Consider the following 20,756-nt stretch of genomic DNA (forward strand, 5'->3'; position numbering starts at 1 on the left):
GATTGTAAGGAGAAATTGAAATAATGTGCTATAACTGTAGCTGCTCCCTGCCCCCCAAGAGTCCTGTTATTTCCAGAACCAGGGGAAATTCTAATGTGTCTTTTGTGGTTGATTTAAAACAAAGGGAATATTTGCGGTTCCTGTGCCAAAGTTTTAAGGGCTTTGAGGACTAGCAGCTGGAATCCAAATTACTTTCAGGAGACCCGTGTGGGTACTTTTCCCCCTAAACCTGCACAGGAGCAAGGATGGCAAAAAATTGTCCGGATTTTAGGTTTTTCATGAAAAGATAGTTAAATAAAGATAATCACTCCCAGGATACTACCTCTAACCATTACTAGCACTTAGTCACTTTGGAAGAGTTCCCCCACCCCCTGCCTTGTTTAATTAGCATCCTCGAGGGCTGAGGAAGGATACAGCTGATGAGCAGCGAGCACATGAGTGTACCTTTGGTATTCACCAAATCCAGAGGCTGTTATGAGTGCTGTGGGCAACGGAAGCTTCAATTCTTTGACATCTCTAGGACTGAACCAGAGCCACGGGTGACCTTGTCTGGAGACAGGGTCTTCCCATCAGTCTTCTGGAACAGGCATAGCAGGTAGGAGGTGACGGGAGCTCTGTGTGGTACCAACAACCAAAAGTGAAGATGAGGTGACAAAGGCTAGAAAGGAGTCATTTATTAAAAAAACAAAAACAAAAACAACAGAACACAAAAAACAAAACAGCCCTCAGCAGGATTTGAAGACACAACAGAAGAACGCACCATCCTGATCGCTTCCCGCCCTCACGCCCTGCGACGCGCACGGCCTACGAGCTCTGTCCACCGTGGCTTCTGGCAACGGGAAGCCCAGCACACCAGTTCATCACACAGGTTGAGGCAGAGGCACGTCACCTGCCAAAGGGAGAAATCAGGACACGTGGGCCCTTCTCCGACCTCTGCTGTCAGGTAGCCAGGATTCTCTCTGCCTGTACAGTGGGCAATTTCTTACCGGGCTGGGGCTGCTGAGACCAAGGCGGGCTGACACGATCACACTTAAATTACTACCAGAATGCCAGCTCTCCAGCAAAGACCACAGCACATGGTCAGATTCTAAGGGGACAGAGCAGCTCGCTCCTTCCACAACTCCTAGAATGTAGGGCCCAGCTCAGAGGGGCATTTGACATTTGTCCCCAACACCCAGTTGTCACCACAGGTAAACCAAGACCATAATCACAACAGCAAGGACAGGATCGTGTTGCTTTTTTCCTTTTTTTTTCTTAAAGGAGTGAGGGCATGGAAAATACAGCACACCAATGAAACAAAATGCCAAAAAAAAAAAAAATACAAAAAAAAATAGAAAATAGAAAAATGTATTTACAAGTAGTACATTACTATGATCAGAAAGCACAAAGACACCTGCTGCTATATTACATGCATTGGTTCAAGAAGAAACTACTAAAAACCCTGCAAGGGAGAAGCCTGTAAAAACAAACAAAAAAAGGGCCAAAAAGTTTTAACTTTTCATCCCTAATTTGCTACACTGATCAAAACCAAATGAGAGCCCCCTAAAGTCCATGAGTATATCAGTACAAATACTATACTGGTTTTTAACTGCACGTTCAGTTGTGGAGGGAAAGACAGCAGCTTATCCATATACAAGAAAGCCAGAGTAAACTGCTCTACATGCTAAAAATTACAGCAAGTCCCTGTCTGCTACACAGCATGATCTTAGCAGGTTTTAATTTTTGTTTATTCATATATACCTATGTGCGTGTGTGTGTGTATGTATAAAAACCGTGCCCTCGTTCACTGCCAACACAACATCTGGGTGGACATGAACTCATTACAACAAATTCTTATGTTTATGTTGTAAGAAGTCACTCAATGTCTGTGGATTTAATAAGTCACTTCACACCACAGAAAATATTTAATAAATCCAAAAAAAGGAAAGAATAGAACGACAGAAGAGCTTCTGTCTCAGTTCTCTGAAACTGAGTCCCCCATAGGAAACTGGTCCCAAAGTTCTTGAGGGTTCACTGAAGAAACTTCGGTTTGCTAATATTTTTCATCCTTTTAGTGTTCAAAAGGTACAGAACGACTCCTTGCCGTTGTCAGTTTTAAACAGTCACATCTCCATCCCCCACGGGTAACAGTCTGGTGCAGATTCATAAAAACGGGGGAGGAAGGAGCGCTGGGGAGGGCCTGTCACTTCAGGAGGGGCTCCGCCTCTACAACGGCAGGAAGAGAAAGAACCAAGCAGGGCTCCAGCACCTCGCTCCTGCAAACAAGCTCCCTGCAAACGCAAAATCCAGTCACACGTCAGTTCCTTAAGCAGGTACATCTCTGAGTACCAGGCCAGCTCTAAGAGGAAACAAAACCACGCGTTGACAGAAAAGGACTAAGATGGCCATTCTGGTCACTCTCTGGGATCCATCATACTTCCAGGAATCGGGAGCTGCTGGACTTGGAGTGGAATGGCTCAGACCACATCCGCCGAAGGTCACCCTGGGAAAGAAGGAACTTTACTAAGTTACAGGTTTTAAACGTGAGCCACGCACATCTACAAGTCCTTTTTGATCTCAGACCACACTGCTTCTGCAGAGAATCAAAGAACATTTCAATTTCATGCACTGAAAGATGACCACCATTCTTTGAAGAACTCACTAGAAGAGCTCTTAGGCCCCTTACGCCAAGAAGGGTGTAAGTTCTCTCATTTCTCAGTGAGATGCTAAAGGCGAGTTAGTTTGCCTCTCTGCCTCCTCCTCTGTAAAATGGGGGTAATGCAAATATTATAAGGTAATGTTCCAAGTCTAGCTGTAATCATACATTACTTACTTCCAAACTTTAAGGCAGAGTACTAAAAAAGCTGTTAAGTGACAATAGGGCGCTGCTTTTAAGGGAAACAGGAAGTCTCTGCAGCTGAGCTCTAGGGATTTCAGTTAGTCCATCCATGACCAGGTGGCGTGAGTAGTCTAACTCACTAGCATTTTCTGCCAATGGCTGTAATAGTCTGGAAGAGGTTGCTAATACCAGGTTAGCAAAAACCCATCAACCCACTGTCAAGACCAAGAGCTCTGGGGCTTAAGGAGAACCACCTCTGGCAAGGAGAATATATGCCAAGTTATTGCTTTCATAGGTTTTTAACTGCTTCTCTCACCTTTAAATAGGCCATCGTGAGGAGTGGCAATAAGGTAAATGGCACCAAATAGAGAAGGGCAGGCTGGGCTGCTCGGTGAATGCGAGATGCCACAGTAGCGGTGAGCAGACCTATAAGGAGAGAAAAACACTCGTGAATAATGCCAAGGGGCCAGCCCCGAGAGAAAAGAACCTGTAATATGGCTGCTGCTTGCCAGGGTCTTCAGACTGGACAGCTCTACTGTGACACATTCTGTCCAATAGGTAGGGTATGAAATGCCCAGCCCTAGCAGTTAAAGAAGCATGGAACACTACAGCTTTAAAAATGCTAGCACTTCAAGGACGCGTGAGTGGCTCAAGTCCCTTTCTGTGCTCAGGTTCCTGGTTCAAGACCTCACTTCCGCACTGAGTGTGCCTGGTCTTCCTCAGTCTTGTGTGGTATGTGATGCCAGACTCGGAGGCAAAAGACCTGGATCCAAGTTCCAACCGTGCTACTTACAAAAGCTGTGTAACCCTGGCTACGGCACTTCACCTCTCTGAGCCTCAGCCTCCTCTACTGTTCAGTGGGGCTAACACCACTTGCCATGCCTGTCTCTTGAGTTTTTGCACTGAAATGAACCACTATGCTGTAGCCGTTGTAGGTGCAGACAGGTTACCGCTATTCCTAGCCCAATCACACAGGTCTCTCACTGTTGGTCCGTAAGCGAGCTGCCTAGAGAAAAACTAGCCTAGTGAGAGTCTGAGATTAGAGGTGATAAACATATTAGAACAAATGAAGGGAAATACCTGTTTAAAAAAATGGGAAATTAAGCAAGACATGGATTAACTTCAAGCTGAAGATTTAATTAGGCACACAGACTGATCCGTGATCACTGTGTGGTAGAACTGACCATACTCTTCTTCCAATGTTCTTCAGAGATTACTGCTGGATCGGGAACGGGCTGACCGGTAAGGACAGCACCCGTCATCTCACAGGCCACTGTTACTTGTCCTTCGTGGTTGTCTGTAATAGCAACCACAGTTACTGCACTCCTCCCACCCAGCATCTGCAGCTAGAAGACCTGATTTAACTCCACGGGTTGGAGGACAGTTAGTGGATCACGTGCCTCTCCCACTGTCTTACCTACAAAGTATCCAATGAGGGTGCAGTGAAAGTAGGAGACCTTCTGCATGCGTCCAGAGATATTGGCGGGTCCAGAGGCACCACAGGAGTCACCGTTGGCTTGTTTTTTGTAGTTGTCGTAACGAAGGACAAAGCACAACAGGAGTCCAGGCATCACGATGTCCCCAATGCCCAACATAGAGAAGTGACTGCCGGTGGAGCTGGAATGCAGTGGCACAGGTCAGGGATGCCACCCTCAACAATCCCATTTCTCCTCCTGTGCAGAGTCATTTGTCAGCTTTTTTTAAGGAGTTGGACTTACCTGAATGGGAGGCAATCTCTAGCGGTGGAACAGCACTAGTTTGTAAGAGTTTAGAGATCACAAGCCAGAAGAATACTGACGATGAATGTCTTTAACCAGGCTCCCTCACTGCTTTAAGAGAGCACCTCTAAAGTGACTGCTAAAGTCATCTGTTTAAGTACTGTCTCCTCTAGAAATGTCAAGCAATTCAGTATTTGTCACACATTCACTGCTGTGACTTCAAACAAGCACCTGACTACTACCAGACACGGATATTAAAGCAACACAATTTTTTCCAAGATTATATTACCAGCCACTGTATAATTTTAGCATTAGGACATATTTTTACAAACATCTTAGAAGAAAAAAGGATCCAGATTCTCCTGTGAATTCCCTTCAGCCAACTCCAAAATATGGTAACAGTAGTAACATATGGTTATTTGAGAACATTAATCAATAATAAAAAGTAGCACCTGTATCATTTAGTGACAAATCTTTGCAAGTCAAATCAATATTCTCTTTCTCATTTGTATAACGGACAGATGACTCACAGCCCTTTTCCAGTCTAGGATAAGAATGCTGATGACAAAGACCAATCAAGGAGCACAGAGACACAGGGAGAAGACAGTGTATTAACCATCACAAGACGAGGCCCAACATGCTAGTCCTACCTGGGAAAGACCAGTTTTCCAGGCAGAGACAGGCGAGGAACATCACGCCCAACGTTGGGCCCCAGGTGGAGCTTCCGGGATAGAACGTCAAGGGGATTGTCAGCCGGTTGTGTGGCCACCTTCACCATGACATTGCTATTGAAGATGTAGGCGGAGAAAAACACCTGCCGAATGGAGAGACGTCTTCAACAGAGGGAGCTAGAAGCAACCTGATCTCAGCATCAGCCCTCCTCGTTCTTAAGAGCAAAGTCTCAGAATATTACATCATCAAGCTTTTTTGACTGCATGTTTTGGAGGTGAAAGAAAATCTTTGCTCCCAGGGCACAGAACTTTGCCTGCCTGCTCTCCCCCCACCCCAAGAGACACACACGTACTCCAATTAAACACAAAAGAGAACAGTGGCTTCAGGGAAACAGACACTTACCCAAAAGACATCATAGATTAGAAGCCCTGAGAGAAGCAGGCAGGAGACCTTGAGGCTGGGCAGGCGGACAAAGGCGATCATGGCGACACAGAGACCCATGGCCAGGGCTGGGGAGGAGGCCACAGACATTGGTCAGTGTGGAGTAGACTCATCCTCTTTCCACAAGCTATTCTTATAAACCTAACAGTCTCTAAGTCCCCTCAAAAGTCAAGCAGCCCAGTTTAAGCTCCAAGTTAAGACATTTACACCCTACTTGTGCAAAGTGCCCACTTTAGCCCATTCTGACAGACTGGTTTTCGGGGACATCCCTTTTCTCATGCTCTTGGATAGTGCTCAACTGTGTAAGACCCAGGAGATTGTTTTGAATGATAAAGCTCTGGGGTGCCTGGATGGTTCAGTCAGTCAAGCTTCTAATTCTTTTTAAAAAATTTTTTTAAATGTTTACTTATTTTTTTTTTTTTTAATTTTTTTTTCAACGTTTATTTATTTTTGGGACAGAGAGAGACAGAGCATGAACGGGGGAGGGGCAGAGAGAGAGGGAGACACAGAATCGGAAACAGGCTCCAGGCTCTGAGCCATCAGCCCAGAGCCTGACGCGGGGCTCGAACTCACGGACCGCGAGATCGTGACCTGGCTGAAGTCGGACGCTCAACCGACTGCGCCACCCAGGCGCCCCATTGTTTACTTATTTTTGAGAGAGGGAGAGACAGAGCATGAGCGGGGGAGGGGCAGAGAGAGGAGACACAGAATCTGAAACAGGCTCCAGGCTTCAAGCTGTCAGCACAGAGCCCGACGCGGGGCTCAAACTCATGAACTATGAAATCATGACCTGGGGCGAAGTCAGTCGCCGGACTGACTAAGCCACCCAGGTGCCCCTATCCTCATTCTTAGGTCAGAAAACTCTTTTTCAGGGAGTCTTTCCTGATCTATCAGATTAAGTAGGGTTTTGTTTTGTTTTTTCTTTTTGACACCACAGAACTCTGAAATCTCTCTCAACTTGCTCACCCATTCTGTAACAGTGTGATTATTTATATACAAGCAAATTTATTGCTTAAATTTGGTACTCCTGGTTGACCAAAACCATGGCTTATTCTTTCTGTGAAGCCCCAGCACTTACCAGAGTAGATGTTCAATAAATATTTTCAGAATGAATGAAAAATTATGTTCCATCTACTTTAAATTTAAAATTACTCCAAGGAAAGTTAGAAAAGTGAGGCCAGATTACACATGTATATCATTTTAATAGAATTGGTGGTAAACTGTCAGGACATGTAGCTAAGTGGGCAAATAGAGCAGTCTGGCAGACGCTGGACATGTCAAATCAATTCATGTTTGGGGAGTTCCTATCATGGGAATGGTGTTGCACAAACAAGAGGAGAAAAACCATTCCTAACCCTGGAAGACAGTGCTAACACTGGGAAAAAGAACAAACTATCTGGATTCTTCCTCTGTCATACCGTTATCAAGCACTCGGTGATCTCCATGCTGTGTACTGCAGTATGCATTTTGGAGAGATGTGGTTGAACATAATTTCTGATTTTACGATAATCTAGGATGTGCTTGTTTTACTAGGGTCTCCTTTATTTTTTTATAAATTTCTAAGAACAGAACCAAGGCCCATGATATAATCAACCGATATGCATTTTTTTTAAACAGGGTTTCCCATTATAATGATCTCCAGAAACAAATAGTTGGCTGTGCTGTGAATCGATAAACAGGGCACTGGCAGGGATAAGCTCAGCTGGCCTGAGGAACAACAGTGGTCAGTGGAGGGTGGGAAGCCCCTGGGGCAGAGGAAGGGGTGAGGGCAGTAGGGTAGCAAGTGATCTGTTCAGGAACTTACAAGTGCAAACGTGGGGTGCAAAGTGCACCAAGGGAACAAAGGAAGAGATGAAAGCCTAATGGACAGACCAGGGACAAGTGTGTGGCAGTAAAGGTCAGAGGGCTGACTGATGATAACCAAAGGGGCAGGTTCCCAAGGTTAAATGTATATGCCTCTGTGACACATGCAGGTGACTGGTCCGTTCCAGAATTTTTCAATTTACCATACAGTCCCTTAACCCTAAACTGGGAGAAGCCTTTACAGGCCACAGGGACTAAGCATCCACTCATTGCTTTGTCACTCCTCTTATGCTGATCCTACCCCACCTGAGTCACAACCAAACATGGACAAGACAGAACTGCTCAGGGACACTGTCATTCTATCTCTATCTTCCATACAAGAAACTCTAGATTCGTTTTCAATTTATCAGTGTTTCATCACGTGCACTGCATCCACGGCCATTCTGTGTACCACCTTTTGTTGTTACAGCACACCTCGGTCACACTTCCCTAGTTTGATGTGCGTCCTTCTTCACTTTCTCTCTTTCCCACTTACTCTTCACTGCCACTGTAAACAATTCACTTTGCATCATTTCCTGCCTTACAGTCACTAGGCTCCCTACTCTGATGGATCAAGTCTAATTATAAGTCCCACAGCATTGGGCACAACTCATGGGATGGCGTGTCCCCAGAGTCTTCCTTTGTTCCTACTCCTCCCCAGTTAAGCTGAGCAATACCCTCTTCCCAGTCATGCCAACCAAGCGTCGCCAGCTGTGCTGTGAGTTCCACATTTGAAGCAGAATGCATCCCTTCTGACTGTTTCAGATAACGAGTATCACTCCTACCCCCAGAAGAACACTGCCACAATCTGTCACATCACAGGAACATGCCCTCAAGTATTCTAGTTTGCTTCTCTTTTTCTCCATTCTTTCATTCAAGTAACTCTTCATAATCTTACCTCCTCCTTAGCACTTTTCCAAGCCAAAATTAAGAGAAGTGATAACTTTCCCTCATTCCATGCTGCTTGAGAGACTCAAGACTCTCCCAAATGGCTTTACCAACCATCTTCACTTTGGGTTAATTTACATTTAAAATTAACCAAAAACGTTAAGAGTAGTAAATTATTAATCTTAGCCACTTGTCTAGAATTACTTTCAACTTAGTATCGATATAATCTTTGCGTCGCTTTGTCTTCCACAACCAGTGGGGTCAGACACAAAGACAATGACACCAAACCAAGCCAAAATGTTCTTGAAAAGCAACATGCAACCTGTAAATTCTTAAGCAGTGCTCAGTTCTAAGATAAAGGATCTGTAGATAGCTAAGCCCTATGTGGACTAAGTACCAGCGTCTAGCATTTTAAAACAAGAAAAATCAATTGCTAGATTTTTGGCACTGAACATTTTCTAATCACAGATTAGTAGCAAGTGTAACTCTTCTAGTCCCTGAGCTGGTCAGTGGATCCACACTGTGAACCTGGTTTAACGATCCCTGAACAGTAAATGTGTGTGCACAAGATTCATCAGCTTTTAGCTAATGCATGATACCACCTATTGGTCAAATTCTCTCAAGATTTCCCAAATTTAAAAGGTTAATTTGCCAGATGAAACTGAAAGTAGATAAAACTCTAGATTTAGTTCAAGAACACACTGAAACGTCTTCTTACTATTAACGCTTCTTAGTATATAAAATCCTGAAAACGCACTTCATGCCAGGGCACCTGGGTGGCTCAGTCGGTTGAGCATCTGACTTCGGCTCAGGTCATGATCTCACAGTTCATGGGTTCAAACCCCGCATCGGGCTCTGTGCTGACAGCTCAGACCTGGAGCCTGTTTCAGATTCTGTGTCTCCTTCTCTCTTTGCCCCTCCCCCAGCTCACACTCTTGTCTCTTTCTCTCTCAAAAATAAACATTAAAAAAAAATTTTTTTAAAAACCATACTTCATGCCTTGCCCTAAAACAACCACATTTATAATTGTCTTCACTTTAAATTAACTTCAAAGAACAGGCTTTAACTGAGAAACATTCATTCAAAGAATTTCTACTACCAAATTATCACTGCCTACAAGATGATTTCTGATTGTGCAGAGAAGTCTGTAAAGATAATTTCCACGTCAGAGAAGAACCTATTTCAAAACATTAAAGACCATGGCTAGAAAGCTACATTTTCTGTAACAGCAGAAAACGAACATCAAACACTAGAATCTGAGAAACAGTAATTGTAAGAAAAGCTCAGGGGCGCCTGCGTGGCTAAGTCGGTTGAGCATCCAACTCTTGGTTTCGGTTCAGGTCGTGATCTCACGGTTCGTGGGTTCGAGCCCTGTGGGCTTGGGATTCTCTCTCTCCCAGTCTCTCTGCTCTCACTCGCAGGGGTGAGCACGCGCGCCTTCTCTCTCTCTCTCAAAAATATATAAACTGGGGGCGCCTGGGTGGCTCAGTTGGTTAGGCGGTTGATTCTTGATTTTGGCTCCGGTCATGATTTCATGGTTGGTGAGTTTTTTGTCCCTGTGTCGGGCTCTGCTATCAGTGCGGAGCCCAATTCATATCCTGTTTCTCTCTCTCTGCCCCACCCCCGCTCTCTAAAAAATAAATATTAAAAACTATCATCAAAATAAATTTTTAAAAAGCTCGAAAGTTCTTTTTTTAGGGGTGGGGAAAATTCTATTGGTCACAGGAAGTTCAACCAGTGCAAACTGGCAGGGAAAAGAGACTCCTGGGTAAGTAAATATTGGGGAATATCAATAATGACAAAAGGTGATGGAAACGTCTACATGTTAGGGTTGATTAGGGGTTGGGGAACCTCACTGGACACTCAGAATTTTAGCTATCAGGTGAATTTCATGATGGAAATGTATTTCTGATGGGTCACTGGGAAAATAAAGGTGCCTCTTATGGGCAGCTTTCTATCGGCTCCACAGTCTAGAGGAAATGTTGCAGTGAAACGTACTCTGCAGGTATCTTACAGACAACTGCTTACCCCATTCTGCTGTCAGCGAGTCTAGTAAGCCTGGCCCTGGCCCCTGCCCCTGCCTGTAAAGGTACAATGAAGAAAATTCTGCTAACTTGTTCTCAAGTATGTGTTTCAGATGGCTGTGTAAATCAGTGTATCTTGAAAAGAATGTCACCTTCTATCATGCCAACTTTTTCTTTTTTAGTGACATACTACTAGAAAATAGGTATTTTTCTTTTCTATGCAATGCCTGGGAAGAGGAGACAAGAGAGTATAAAGAACATTGCTTGCTGTTTTGAGAGGTACCCCTTTTTGGGTCAGCAGCTTGGTAAATTTAAAACCCTTAGCAAAACCTATAAATAGTATCATGTGTGTCTGGACACACGAATAAAGGGCTCCACGAAAGCAGAGTCATCAAAAGTTAGTGGGATTACAGAGAACCTCAGACCACAGAGGGGGCTGACAGACTTCAGGTAATTTTTTTTAATATTTATTTTTGAGAGAGAGAAAGAGAGAGAGAGAGAGAGAGAGAGAGAGAGAGAGAGAGAGAGAGATTGCGCAAATGAGCATAAACAGGGGAGGGGCAGACAGAGAGGGACACACAGAATCTGAAGCAGGCTCCAGGCTCTGTCAGCACAGAGCCCGACGTGGGGATCGAACCCATGGATTGGACCATGAGATCATGACCTGCTGAGATCATGACCTGCTGAAGTCTGACGCTTAACCGACTGAGTCACGCAGGTGCCCCAAGACTTCGAGGTAATTTACATACCATTTGTCATCAGAAGGACTTTGGGTTTTCCAGTGTTGAGATGAATCAATGTGGTGATGATTCAGGTGATGACTGCCCTATATTACTCTAGTTAAAGCAGTGGCACCTGAAGCTTTTTATCATCTCATTTCACATAATATTTGTACAGGGAGAATCATTATGCTTGCAGTATTCTTATGGATTGGTGTTTACAGAAGTGGACTCTTTCATTTAAGGACATTAGCATAAAACAGTTTCTCTTCAGAATATATAGCTAAGAGTCATTTTATATGGACTGAAATAATCTGGTTTAGGTATTAACCAGCTAACGAGCATTTCTAAATAGTTTTTGTTCAAAAGTAGTAGAGGAGAAATGTCTGTGCTGCCTGCTTTCTCATCAGGAAGCACTGGTTTAGGTGAGACTGAAGGATGTAATCATAAAAGCAGCTATGAGATTGATGTGGACTAATACTTACTATCTCCACTCCAGTCATTATCATGATTAAGACTCCCTAATTTTCTGTAACAGATTTAAAAAGAGATTAGGCTCTATGAAAGTCTTTCAAAATCACCTACATGCTTTTCAGGTTAACAAGTCATTCTTCTGCAGAAATCAAGACTTAATCTCAGGAAAAGTCAAACATACACACTTGCTACTTCATCAATACTCTTAATACCTAGTATATAAAAATAGGCATTTACTCTTCTACAATAAGCCGGGCAAGCAATTTATGTGATTTCAGATGTAACTTCTTTTTCTGAACTTATTCTTTATCAACCTCCACAAGCACTGAAGTATCAAGCACCAATCCATAAGAATACTGCAAGCACTGATACTAGATTTGGGAAATTTAATAGTTCTGGTAACTACTTAAAAATCCTAAACACTGGGGCGCCTGGGTGGCTCAGTCGGCTAAGCGTCCAACTCTTGATTTTGGCTCAGATCATGATCTCACGGTCGGTCCTGAGATAGAACACACACATGGAACCTGTTTAAGATTCTCCCTCTCCTTCTCTCTCTCTCAAAAACAAACAAACAAACAAACAACCTAAACACTGCACTTCAGGATGCTTATATACATTCCAAAGCAAATGATCACAGAAATGTTTTTTTATAAGGCAATTTAAGATGCTAAAATAAGAGACCAAACCGGTCAGAAATCAGCAAATATGAATTATCACATGGTCAGGCAGATTTTGACACTGTTTTCCATTCTGACTCATTAAAGGCCTCTAAATAAATCTAAGGGGTAATGTGGTCTGCAACCTCATGGAACTTGTTTTTTAAAGTTCATTTATTTATTTTGAGAGAGAGAGCGTGTGCAAGCAGGAGTGGGGGCAGGAGGGGGAGAGGGGAGAGGGGAGTCAGTTTCAAGCAGGCTCTGCACTGTGAGCGCAGAGCCAGATGCAGGGCTCGTTCCACAAACCATGAGATCATGACCTGAGCTGAAATCAAGAGCCAGGTGCTCAACCAACTGAGCCATCCAGGTGCTCCAGGAACTACTTTTGGGTCTCAAGAGCTTGGTATATGGTAGGCACTCAATAAAAGTGATGAACAACTATGACAACAATTATATACAAACAAATTAAGTATTTATAAAGTTATACATATTTTATATAATATTTAAGTATTAAATATTTTATGAATATGTGTAACATTTGAAGATTAACAAACAGTAATATTGATAGTTTTTATTTAGAGGTAATTCAGTGAATTTTAACACAGGCGTAGACTTATATAGCCACCACCACCCTCAGTGTGTAGAATACTTGTATCACCCCAATAAAATCCTTGAGCTATAGTCACACCCTCTCCCCCACACAACCACTTGTCTGTTCTCCATCACCATAATTTTGTCTTATTGTTTTTAAAAATATTTTTTGCTGAAGAAGTATACTGGGTATCTCTGCATGATTTACAATTTAAAAAGCGCTTTCTCTATAATTATCACCTACGATTAAAATCACATGTGCCATTTACCTATCGCTTTACAGAGCTCTCAATCCACTCTATAGCTTGTTTCCTTACAATACTCAGTTTCTTAGAGTTTTTCACTAGTTAACTTGGCACACATAAATTTCAAATTCTTGAACTGGTACAAGACAAAAAAAAAAAAACCCTTGAAACAAAAGAATAAGATTTTAATTTTCCTCAAGGTTTAAAATTTCCTCCTTATCAAGATTATATTACTAATTCTGGATCACACGTGCACACAAAGTTTAAAATCCTTTTTGTCAAGTTCTATCTGATTTGACCATGAGCAGAATATTGCGATACAAGTGTGAGCTACTCCTGAACTTGAGGCATGGACAGTGAGCATCACTCTCGCTGGCTCTGTGCTTAGGCAACACTGAATGACAGTTCCACAGTTAAGCCATCCTCAGAGCTGCAGGGACCAGTGCCTTAGTGGAGAGGAGCCTCTCAGACCTGGCAGTTGCTTCCAAAGAGCTCTGTTTCCAAGGTCTTGATTAGCCTTGTAGTTGCTTGGAATGGATAATGGGAGTAAGTGCAATCCATACCCATAATCTCTGATTTTTAAATTCCTCCTTTAAAAATTCTTTAGATAGTACTACAAACAGTATAAAATCATCTTTTGTATTTTAACTTCCTTCCCTTCTGAAACACCAGAGGAAAGGAGAAAGTGAACAGACTTTGTGGGGCAGAGCAATGGTTAAAGTTTCTTGAGATCAGGAAAATGAACTGTGAGAACAGGAGTCAGGACTGAATGAGCAAGGAGATGGAGGTGCTTACATGGTCTTTAAGAAAAATGAAAAACGTCTTAGGGGAGAGAAAAGAGTAAGGGGGGATTTTTGGAAATGTCCTTCCAAGATATTTTGAGAAGTATCAAGTATACACAGGAGTTCTATGACTGGGTAACTGACTTCTCTGAACTTCGTTTCCTTGTCTGTAAAATGGAACAACAACAGTACCTACTTCAAAGACTTTCCAGGATTAAATGAGATAATCCACGCAAACACCCAGGAAAGCACCCAATGCATAAGAAGCACTCAATAAATGTTAGCTGAATAATACTGCCATTATTATTTCATCATCATCATCACCAATGAAGGGAAATCCTCACATGCTATGGACAGGAGTATAAACTGCCACAGCCTTTCTGAAAGGCAGTATAATAACAGATAAAAAAACTTTTTACTACAAAAACCCTTTAATCTAGGAATTTAATATCTAGGAACTCATCCATAGAAAAATAATCTTATTAAGTAATCTGACATGTGTACCATGAGGTGGAACAAGAGTGTTTACCTCAGGATTATTTATAAGAGAAGATTAAAATCAATCTAAGGGCCCAGCAATAAACAACATACAATGGAATACTCTGGAATTATTAAAAAGGATAGGATACACCTTTATGTAATGATACAGACATGTATTTGTATCATTACATAAAAGAGTCTATTGTATATAATACATATATGGCATATATTCCACATATGTATTTTATATTACAGTATTCCATTTATGTAAGAAAATATATAGTCTATAGACAAAAAATTACATATGAATGTTCATACTAGTATTACTCATAATAGCTAAAAAAGTGGAAACTGATGAATAGATAAATAAAATTAGCATATCTATACAACTGAAGAGTGTTTGGCCATAAAAAGCAATGAAATACCGATTCAGGTTACAACATGAATAAGAACCTTGGAAACATCATGCTAAGTGAAAGAAGGCAGACACATAGGTCATATAATGTTATGATTTTACTCTCTGAATATACTAAAAGAGCCACTTCAAGTAGGTAAAAATGTGGACTATACCTCAAAAAGCTGTATTATTAAAAATATCTTGAGAATGTGGGTAAAAATAATAACTCAACAATATGTAACACCACCACCTTTGGACACCTAATACTCATGGTAATCAGAGGAAATATTACTAAAACACAAAAAGCAGAGGAAGGGAGGACAAATTTAACTATAAACTGTATTAACACTTCAACTTGTCACATGTTACTCACCATCCATGAGAAGCCAATGGCCAGTGAGAACCCAGATAAGGACGAGCATGACAGACAGAGAGAATGACAGTAATTCAGCAGCAGTAAAACGCCCACAGCAACCAAAGGAAATCCTGGAAAACACATGGTATTTATTGGACTAACAGGTGATACATTATATTTAATAATCAAACTCTCCCTTGGTTCTTCACGATCAGAGTTCATCAGGGCCAGATTAGAATAGCAGGCTATACCTAGACTCCCAGAAATTGAAAACACCCAAACCTCTTTGGAGTAGGCTACAGGAAATGCAAAGGCATTAATGATCCTTCTGCAGCCCTCTGATATTGTAGTTTTTATCCCGAATTATCAACATGGATGTTTACAATTTAAAGTGACAATACCAATCTTAGGAGAATGAAGTACACTATAGGGTAATTCTGTTTTTATGAGGAAAGCAAAATGAAGAAGGTCAATAGTTCAATCCACTGGGTGATGATGAATACATATTTATAAAATGGTAACAACTCTATCTGGTTATCACGAATTCCTGGGAAAATCAGCTGCTCCTAGTGACTGGTTTCCTTACGTTCATATGGGATCTCTATTAACACAGCACTTGGTGTCCATGAAGCAATGGCTTTAGGAGTTGAGGTGTGAAAGGTGTGCACACTGGGTTTAAACCCAAGTGGTTAGTATATATTCTTGGTCACCAAAGACAAAAGGCAAAGAATGTCTGAGTTGATCACATCCCATTAACTCACTAGTCAAGAGACAAAAGCATTGCTTCAAAATGAAACTGCTCATCTTTCAATAATCTGAGCAGGAAGCATGTTTCAACGACTCCGACTTCCTAAGATTTGTGTATATTTCCTCTCCTATGAAAAGGTTCCAAAGGAAGTACTACCTTCCAGTCTTAAAGATCAAACATCTCCCTTCCCAGTCTTCTAGCATTTGTGTGCTCTGGTCCATACCAGAAATTTAGACTCCTAACAATGTTATCAAGTGTGACATAAAAACATTTAAAATTTAGAGAAAAATCCCAAGTCCTTACTTGTTCTGAGGTGAACAGGGTCTTGTTAAATACTGGCACATCGGGAGAAGGAGGAAAGCAAAAGCTATTGTGGCAAGAACTAGAGAAAGAAAATATATGGTTAAGTTTTGTTGTTTATTTTCAACACCTTTAAGAAAAATGGCAGGACTTATGGAAACACTGACCAGGATACTCTTCTCAATAAGTAGATACAATTAACTAACTACAGAAGAAAAATATCTTCCTTTAGCACTGTACAAATAAAGTCTTGAAAAACAAACAGTACCTGATTTGAAGGAATGGGAAGCATAGACAGGTTTTCTCATTCTTTTCTATCTTAACATGGAAAGATAAATGGCAAGCCAGGGGATGATCTAACATGTCTGGCATTTTGTTGATGTTCTATACATTTCCATCATCTCTTGACTTGAAAACTGATCAGAGGGTTGACAGTCAAATTACTCTGATTAGTTACCAATGCGTCTGTCTACAGAAACATTGGTGGGGGTTGCCAATGACCGCTTCGCCACACTGGACCTTCTGGACACTTTGACTCCAGACAAGGAGTCAAAGTGGTCCTGTTCTGGTGTCATAAAGCTCACAAGTTTTCAAACCCCTGGTCTTTTGTTCAGACTGTGCTGACAGTCCCGAACTGATGATACGGGTATCCAATGGTTCAAGGAGAAGATGGGGAAGAAAAGCCAGACTTATGGAAAAAAACTTGCATGGCAGGTTGTATAGGTCTTAAGTTTTGAATGATGATTAAAAAGAAGTACACAGAAGATCCTGGGTTCGAGTCTCAGTGGAACCTTGGTTCCAGGAAACTTACCTTGGTTTCCCTTCAAAAGAAAAAAAAGACGTGAGAGGTGCCTGGGTGGCTCAGTTGGTTAAATGTCCAACTTGGCTCAGGTCATGATCTCACAATTCTTGAGTTCGAGCCATGTGTTGGGCTCTGTGCTGACAGCTCAGAGCCTGGAGCCTGTTTCGGGTTCTGTGTCTCCCCCTCTCTATGCCCCTCCCCAACTTGCACTCTGCCTCTTTCTCAAAAATAAATAAACTTAAAAAAAAAAAAAAGAAGTGAAAAAATTTCCTTTTAGGTTAATGTTCAAGAATAGAGAAACATGGGACACCCAGGTGGCTCAGCTGATTAAGCATATGACTCTTGATTTCAGCTCAGGTCATGATCTCATGGTTTGTGAGATTGAGCCCCAAGTTGTTGGGCTCTGCACTGATACGGTAGAAAACCTGCTTGGGATTCTCCTCTCCCTCTCTCTCACTGGTGTGTGCATGCTCTCTCTCTCAAAAATAAATAAACTTAAAAGAAAAAAGAACAGAGAAACTTATTTACCTGCTGTACATATTGTAAAAACTACTTGAACTGAGTCAAAGAAGAAGAACATTACTAGGAGAGAGACAGATGCTCCAATTGGAAGGAATAGGGCCTGGGTAGAGTCAATAGTTTGGATACCTGAAAGAGAATAAGGGACATATTAATGACATATGATAAGTACTGTGCCCATGTACTCCAGAGACATTAACCCATTAAAATGCAGACAGTCTATGGAGCGCCAGGGTGGCTCAGTTGGTTAAGCTTCTGACTCTTGATTTCAGCTCAGGTCATGATCTCGCAGTTGGTGAGATCGAGCCCAAGTGGGGCTCTGTGCTGACAGTGCCAAGTCTGCTTGGGATTCTCCCTCTCTCAAAATAAATAAATAAACTAAAAAAAAAAAAATACAGACAGTTCTAGGAGTTAGTATATAAGATATAGATTATCTAGGACCTCTGATTCTTTCCTTCCCACTGAAATTATGAGGTCCTTGCTCTCCTCATGGTGCATTCGTTATAGCAGGTACTCAAATACTTGAACTGAACTACTACCTCCTGGTGCTAACAATCTGGTTGACAGGCTGAAGGAAGGAAGAAATAGGAAGAAGAGGGGGAGGGAGATGGGGGGGGGGTAGAAAGACGAAAGGAGGGAAAACACAAACTAAGAACATCAACAGGTAGTAAAAAGATTAGTCAATCTGAGTACATCTGTAATCTCATGTACAGGTTTGGTAAAAGGTAGTTTAAAGCCACTGACTAAAATCCTTTCTCATTATCTACAGATTTACTCATGTTCACTCTTCCCCACTGTTGCTGAGAACTGACTCTCAGTGGAGCATAAGAGTGAAGGGAACAACACATCTGAAAATCAAAAATCAGAAAGATTATTCTGTGGGAACATCGTAAGGACCAAACAGGAGATAAATGGGGGAAAATAATTACTTGGGATATAGGATTCTTGGTTAATCATTAGAATCATCTGGAGAGCTTTAAAAATTACATGCCCAGGTACAACCCCAGAACAATTAAACTGAAATTTCTGGGTGTTATTAGGCCCAGCTGAAAACTCTCCACAAAATTTTACTTTGCATATAGAGTTGAGGAACACTAAGTATTTGGTAGAGAAGAGAAACACGGCACAATCTGGTAACTACTGAATGAAAAAAAAAATTACTAATCTTGTGTGCTACTTCCAAATTAACACTGCTGAGAAAAAAAAAATGTTCATATGAGCTATTATAAAGAAATACTAGGGACGACTAGGTGGCTCAGTTGGTTAAGTGTCCGACTTCTGCTCAGGTCATGATCTCATGGTTCATGAGTCTGAGCCCCACGTCAGGCTCTGTGCTGACAGCTCAGTGCTCAGAGTCTGTTTCAGATTCTGTGTGTCCCCCCCCGCCGCCTCTCTGCCCCTTCCCAGATTGCGCGTCTGTCTCTCTCAAGAATAAACATTAAAAAAAAAAAAATTATAAGTAAACATCTCTCTCCATTAAATTAAGGCAATGAATAAAATATAATGTGACCAGGATTAACATAACTAGGCACAAAGTGTTGTAATTATCAACCAATATTTAAAAATGGTTCTTTGATATTTGAATTTACCTGTCCCAAGAAAGCTATTTAAGGATTTTAGTTAAATAAACTATTAAATATTTCTACAAAACACAATTGCTTCCTACTGGCTAGATACATGAGTCAAATAATTCACTTAGGAATAGGGCATTTCAATTTAGGAGTGGCTATGTGTCAAGACAAATAGAGATGTTCTTCAGAAGACAGCTGGCCAGAAGTGCAGTCAAACTTGTCTTCCTGGCCCCTTGATGGTGTGTGTGTGGGGGGAGGGAGGGTGGTATCTTACTTAAAGTGTCTTATGGACATTTACAAAGTAAAACTCTATGAAATCTCTAACTGAATTTCACCTAGTTTTTATCTGAGTGCTCTACACTAGTTCAAAGAACTACTAGAGGAAACTACAGATTTCAGGTGCCTTTCACAACAGAAAATAATGGTTTCTCAATGGCTCTGCACTGACGGCATGCAGAAAAATTAAATGGCTGGCGAAAACAAAACTGTTTAGTAAGTCAGGTATATGAGAAGTATGTGTTTATAATAAATCTAAATTTTATCAGTTTAGTCTGCAATTAAAATGCAAAGCTGAATACAAAGAGCCTTTCTAGAATATTAGTTAAGAATGCATAGATTTTTGTTTTTTGAAAGCACATATTTTAAAGCAAGAGGTATTAAGACACTGCTTCCATTAGTTCTATAGAAGAATGCCTAAGGGAGTTTACCAAACAGCAATGTCACAGGTAAAGTGAAGTTCCTTTAGTTGCTGACAATATGCTTCCCAAAAAAATACAAAATTTCAATATTGTACTTCCTAAAGGTCTGGAGATAATGGTCCTGAGGGAGATGGAGCTAATTAATTAGAAATTTCAGTGACTTCAAAACAAAACAAAATAAAATTCTCCGTCAGTATTCTAGCTTTATATTAGATCCTTGGTATTTCCTCCCTCTTAGGTGGTGACTTTAATCTGTCCTGTCAGTCACTCCTCATAATTAGGAGGAGTTACTCAAATGCAGTGGGCATTACCTTTAAAGCCAAAATTATCATAAGAAATAGGCATGGTTTTCTCTTCAAGGCGGACCCTAGAGATAAGACGCTTTAGGACAAAGGCAAGAAGCTGCTGGAGCACAAAGAGATAGAGGGCAGTCTCAAAACAAAAGAAATAGGCATGGTGACAGAAAAAAATATGTACAGAGAAATTATTTTTAGCATTCAGTGAACAAGGCTACAGGCTAAATACATGGTCATGAAATAGATACTGAACAATACACCAATGTATTATTGATAATCATTAAGAAAGTTAATGATTTAGCACCTCCGTGAGAGAAGCATGTTTTGGCTATTTACTGTATTACACAGTAGGTAACACGAGGGACTGAAAAACCTGCACAATCTTCAGATATATTACATGGGTAGCCTGGTAAAGGCCTTCAAGATGTCAGATAATGGGGGTGAGGTTGGGAGTTGTCCTTTTCAACCCACCTAACACTGATTCAATGTAGGACTGGTGCGCCAGGGGAAAAAGTATCTACCTAGGTTTCTTGGAGCAGATGTAGGGATGAAACGGGATTTAGAACAAGGTTAGGGAGAATTAGAGAGGCCCTGGAGGGCACTCCCTCCTCCCCACTTTCTCTTTTTATTGCAAAACATAACACACATACAGCAAAGTACATAAAACAAAAATGCAGAGTTCAGTCAATCATCAAATGGCTAATACCACCCAGGTCAAGC

At 41.4% G+C, this 20,756-nt stretch overlaps 1 protein-coding gene across 3 annotated transcripts in view; it reads right to left on the minus strand.

Moving 5' to 3' along the window:
• Window positions 1-659: 659 nt before the first annotated feature.
• Window positions 660-20,756, minus strand: part of SPPL3 (signal peptide peptidase like 3) — a 137,275-nt gene continuing 117,178 nt past the window's right edge. For all 3 annotated transcript variants that reach the window (XM_043557789.1, XM_043557791.1, XM_043557792.1), the window contains 8 exons: window positions 17,481-17,600; window positions 16,154-16,232; window positions 15,121-15,233; window positions 5,611-5,717; window positions 5,187-5,350; window positions 4,236-4,435; window positions 3,135-3,244; window positions 660-2,482 (listed from right to left, as the gene is read on the minus strand). In XM_043557789.1, the coding sequence (XP_043413724.1) occupies window positions 2,411-2,482; window positions 3,135-3,244; window positions 4,236-4,435; window positions 5,187-5,350; window positions 5,611-5,717; window positions 15,121-15,233; window positions 16,154-16,232; window positions 17,481-17,600 (965 nt within the window). In that variant the 3' untranslated portion in view covers window positions 660-2,410. The remainder of the gene's footprint in view (window positions 2,483-3,134; window positions 3,245-4,235; window positions 4,436-5,186; window positions 5,351-5,610; window positions 5,718-15,120; window positions 15,234-16,153; window positions 16,233-17,480; window positions 17,601-20,756) is intronic.

Source organism: Prionailurus bengalensis, chromosome D3 (assembly GCF_016509475.1).
Source record: "Prionailurus bengalensis isolate Pbe53 chromosome D3, Fcat_Pben_1.1_paternal_pri, whole genome shotgun sequence".
Lineage (NCBI taxonomy): Eukaryota > Metazoa > Chordata > Mammalia > Carnivora > Felidae > Prionailurus > Prionailurus bengalensis.